This window comes from Egretta garzetta, unplaced genomic scaffold (genome assembly GCF_000687185.1).
Source record: "Egretta garzetta isolate BGI_Z169 unplaced genomic scaffold, ASM68718v1 scaffold465, whole genome shotgun sequence".
Lineage (NCBI taxonomy): Eukaryota > Metazoa > Chordata > Aves > Pelecaniformes > Ardeidae > Egretta > Egretta garzetta.
In genome coordinates, this window is record NW_009259680.1 from 1,553,996 (window position 1) to 1,559,283 (window position 5,288).

The window sequence follows — 5,288 nt, forward strand, 5'->3', positions numbered from 1 at the left end:
TGAATCTGATCTACTTCATCAAACCTTGTAGAACAGAGCAGGGAAAATTTAAGAGGCAAAGCAAAGTTCAAATCAAAGCTTTGTGCTACGACTGTTTAACCCAGGCAGTATATACACTGAATCTATCTGCATTTGTATGCACATATGTGTATGTGCATGTGTATATATGTGCATGTGGGTATAAATGGAGTGTTATATATAAACTGTCAGTCTGCATTTCATCACCACAGAGAAATAAACAAAAACCCCAGACTCACTGAGCCAAGACTTCTCAACATTAGTAAGACTGCAATAAAAGCCCCTCTATAGAGAGGTGGGGCTGCAAGACTCAAAATCCATACATTTTTTCAGTTTCTGCAGCTGGGTCCTATATTTGTCATTAATTGAACTTAATCCAGGGTAGCCTTCAAAATTCTGGATGTTTGAAATTCACACTGAAATCTGAAATACTGAAAGCCTTAATGATGTGTAGGACTTATAAACCCACGTCTCTCTCAAAAGACTTTTGGGCAAGGACTGAAACAGTGTTCTTGGGAGCCAGTCTATTAAAGCAGCTGAAAGACAAAAGTATAGCAAAGCAATGGGCAATAACTCAGGTAGAGCCACTTCTGCAGCAGCGTGGGCAAATTCTCTAGAGAGTGTGAAGACTCGTGAATGGCAGAGTTCATCTAGCTAGAAGGACTAGAAGGTTCATCTAGCTAAGGGAGATGAAGAGTTTGATAGGAAGGGATGAAAATCGGCACGCGTGTGGATTCAAAGAAGCTTGAGAAGCTTTGTTTTCCACATGGGACATGCGTGGCAAAGAGTAGAGTTCAGCCACTACTTTTGCTAATGACCAAATCAAAGCCATTCTCCAAGAAACTTCAGAGCAAGCAGGCTGAGGATGGTATGAGATACTGGAAAAGTGAAGTGCAGCGTGGCATAATTGTTTGTCTCCAGTGAGTTTTGGCTTGACACCCTGAGATTGTGCAACTCTTCTTGGAGATCCAGCTGAGAGGTGGCCTAGTATCAGAAGGTTCAAATTTCAGACCAGCCTTTAAGTTGCCAGAACTGTGCTGGTGTAATGAATTAGCAGCCTGACATCTGTGAGCTCTGCTTTTGGCTCTCTTTTCAAGTTTGTTTTTATTTCTCCTGATGCTGCACATATTTTGGAAGCCACAACATTGAGATACATAGCCAAATTTCAGAGATCCCAAACTTCTGTGCAGTTTCTCTCTCTGAGCTTTTGATTTGGTTAACTAGTAATTAACAAGTAAATAATAGGCATTATTTGCAAAATTCAGTCAAGTTCAAGATTTTCAACTATATGGCTCTTCTCCATCTCCATCATGTTGGAGAATGCAAGTCTGCTAGCTCTGCACAGCCCGTACAGCTGGAAGAACAGGGTGGGGGGAAGAAAGTTGGCTTCTGCTCAGGTCTGTGATGGAGAATGATTAATTAAACTCCAGTGGTTGAAATCTTAGTTTGGCATCTTAGCTATTTCTGTTGGAATATGGGGCATGAAAGTCAAAGCTATGTTTGTGACACTGACTATTGGACAATAACTGTGAAACAGGCCAGCTTGCAGTGGAATAATTGCAAGAAACCAGCTCCCACAATAATATTTTTAAAGAACTGTTTTTCAAAGTATACCTTTCAGGGTCTGTGCCATCTGCCAGAAAAAACATTTGTACTACAGCTAAAACTGTTTCCTGTCCCAGGTGAAGTGTTTTTTTAGATAAGTAGTTGGAAAAACATACAACACTATTAAACCCTGGGACAAGTAACTCCAGACCATGCTGAGTTTCTCAGGCTTGAAAACTTACCATGGTGTTATAGTTTAATAAAAACAGCAGGGGAAAAAAATAGAACAAAATAAAGTTTGCACGGGATCTTTGAAGATATCTAGGAGATTTGAATGCCAAATTCCCATCAGAAAGAATAGCAAATGTAACAATCCTACCTCAGGGCATCTGATCATATGCCTTTGTGCATATCCTCAGTCAGCCATGCACTAGTACTGCCAAGCAATCTGGCTCGCTTCCAGTTTTAGGACAGCAGCACCAATATAAAACAGGTGTGCCAGCTGGCAGGACATGCTGAGCATCGAAATGTGGTAACATTGGCAAGCTCCCCAAAGCGATGAAGGAATGTAATCCAGACGGGAACTTCATTTTATTGATCATAACTATGCAGATCCTGACACCTCCATATCCACTGGAGACAAAGTAATCTGATGGGTATATGGTGGCTCATGGAAGTGACTGGGAAGAGGTTTTAGCCTAATTCCTAGCTGACTGATGTCCATACTGCATGTAGGATTTCCAACATGAGGTTGTGAAACCTTGCCTGTTGGAAATGATTGTTTGGATCTGGAAATTTTACTTCTTAAACAAAAGCACTGAAAAGGAATAATACAAAACCACCATAAACTTCCTGTGCCACTTATTCCTACTAGGAGGGAGATATGACTTCATTTATGTAATAAGATTCAGATGAATGAGTTACTTACAATGAGACGCCTTTTGCCTTCAAAATATTCTAGGAGGTCGGTCACCGACTTCCTGGGAGGCTGTAGGAAAGGCTTCTTGTTGGGCTTGGGGAAATCCTCATTCTCAGTCCTGCTTCCCTTCTTGTTCTTCTTGCTACGGTCTTTGTCCTGCTTGCTCTTTTTCTCAGCCTTGTCCTTCTTGGACTGCTTCTCACTCTTCTGCAGCTTGTCAGGTCTGTCCTTCTTCTTCTTCTTCTCAGGTTTATCCATTCGCTCATGCTTCTTCGATTCTTTTCCTTTCTTTGGGGGAATATTTCCTGCTGCAATCTCGTCCTCTAAATGGGAGCTAGCAGGCTTGCTCGGGTCATATTTATCTTCATATTCATTGCTCAGTATCTTTTCTTGGGCCTTCCTTTTTGGTGGTTTAGTCTTAGTTGGTTTGTGTTGCCCTGGTGTGATGTTCAAGTCCCTATGGTTATAGTCCTTCCTGTCTGTTCGGTTATCTTTAAATTTGCCCACATTTGCCTTCGTATAGTGCACTGAGGGAGCTGTTGGGACTTCTGTTAAACTGTCATAGCGGGCAGCTTTGCTTGGTTTCCGGGTGGCCACTGGGTGTTTCTCTGGGTGGCCGCGCTGACGGTCTCTGCGGTTTGCCTTCCACACAGGAGAGTAGAAATCCTCAGAGGCTGTGACTCTTGGCGTGGTGGCATCAGGGGCTACTGGCAGCCTGTGGTACTCTGTGGTGGAATGCGACTTTGTGGTCCAGGTCCTCTGCGTGGTGGGAAGGGGTGTCATTGTTGTGGTAGACCTGCTTGCTGTTGTCACTGCGCGGGTGGTAGCACGGGTAGTTGTGGTGGTGGGAGGGAGGGTAGTGGTCCTTACTGTAGGCACAGGAGTGGCCACTGTGGTTGTCATTGGTTTCCTCACTGTTTTGGTCCTTGTTGGCTGATTATTGCTCCTCCTTGGCTCCTCCTTCCTTGCTGACACCTGGACACGTCCACCACCAGGGGTAGGCTGGGTGCTGCCCCCATTATTGCCTTCCTCAACCACTTGTCCCTCCACCCCAGCTGCTTTGCAAGTCTGGATGAAGCCCTTCTGCCTCATCTTCTCAATTTTTCTGATGGGGCTCTGATCAATAACTTCATACATGGCCTCTAGCCTGACTGGATAAGGATACCTTTCCTCCACTTGCAGAGTTTTCTTCAACAGCACCATGCCAAATTTCCCCTTCTCCAGTTTCAGAAAGCTCATGAGCTTGGGTATGAGGGCAGGATCTAGTGGCTGCTCCAGGATTTTTCCTTCATTCGTTATCCTTCTGACTTTTCCCCCTTCTTCCCCTTCTTCATGGAACAACACAATCTGCTGGATGTGCCTCTCAGCCAGTTCGCAGTAAACATCGTTTTTCAGCAGGCTCATCATAAGCCGGTAGTAGCCCTCAGAGGCATGGGGGGCAGAAATGACCCACACCCGGTTTTTCCCAGCAAAGCTGGCCAGGACATTGGGAGAACTTGATCCTGAAGGGAAACGTACCACTCGTGACTGTGAGGCAGAGGATATCCCTTCATCCTTAATCATCTCAGACTTGGAGTATTTGGCTGCAGCTGTGAGTCTCTGTACCCGTCTCGTTCTGGTCCCCATGCCCCTGGCCTGGGAGCGTACTTCCCCTTGCAGGAGGTTGGCAGGTGCCTTGGGAGGTGCTGAAGAATCCCTCTTGGTGACAGGTTGCTGGGGATTCGGGCTCGAATTCCTCAGGGATGCCCCAGACCTTCTCAGGAGGGTACTTGGAGCCCTGTAAGCCAGGGGCACTTTCCTAACTCCATGGCTCCCTCTCTCCGCTAGCCTCCCCGTCTTCTCAGAACTGCACACTAGCCACGCTGCCCACAGCAGGGCTAAGCTGAGAGCTGGCCTCCAGTTCATTGTGCAATCCACTTGCAGGGAGGAGAAAGAGAAAAAGTTAGATGTTAACAGTATGATGATATCTTGCGCAAGTGATAAAAAAAGCAGAGCAGAGGCTGGCTAGTTTTTGTGATTTAGAAGTGCTGATTACACCTCAGTCCTGCCCTGGTGGCTTTGTACAGTTTACAGTTATTTTTGGAAAAGCACAAAATGGATCATTTTATGCAAAAATGAGATCATCTGTCTGTAACGTGACTCTCTATCCAAAAGGACAGTGTGATCTGCATCCTTCTCTCTCTGTCTCTCTCTCACACTCTCACATACACGCATGCAGACACGCACAGAGAAAGGGCCCGGTACATAGAGCAGAAAGCCAAGAATTTGACTTGAGACTTACACTCTCAGGGAAGTTCCCCTTCCAGCGATGAGGTTTCACGTTTTTTTCCTTTAAAAGGAGAGCAATGCCATACAGCTTTGCTGCTGCCCAGAGATTTATCTTTACACAGCCCAACAGGTCCCAGAGCCTGTCCGTCTCCCCGTGTATCTTTTCCCTTTCTTTCTTCTTCACCTTCTTGACAAGCAGGATGAGGTTAGCGGAAATTTCCTTTGGGATCTCTGCTTCTCCATTTACCTGCAGGTCTGGCTTTTTGCTCTACCGGTTTTAGGCAGGGATTTCATTTAAGAAAAGGGAAATCCCAGCTGCTCCAAGTCTCTCTCTTTTAAACTTCCCAAGCCTCCTCCCCACTTCTTGCTTCCTCAGTCCCGTTTAGTTCCTTTGTTTCCAGAGAGGAGAGCACCAGCATTAATATATTTTCCAGGCTGAAGAAAAACACAGGAATGTGATGCTGAAAAAAAAAAAAAGGACGCTTCCCTTTCCCCTTTCTCCACACTTGGACAAAAGCGAATTGTAAAAGACTTGTCT

At 45.3% G+C, this 5,288-nt stretch overlaps 1 protein-coding gene across 1 annotated transcript in view; it reads right to left on the bottom strand.

Annotated features, from left to right (window-relative positions):
* Positions 1-4,387, bottom strand: part of CCDC80 (coiled-coil domain containing 80) — a 20,407-nt gene extending 16,020 nt beyond the window's left edge. Inside the window, exon 1 of the mRNA XM_035894045.1 lies at positions 2,492-4,387. Coding sequence (XP_035749938.1) covers positions 2,492-4,387 — 1,896 coding nt within the window. The remainder of the gene's footprint in view (positions 1-2,491) is intronic.
* Between the last annotated feature and the right edge of the window lie 901 nt (positions 4,388-5,288).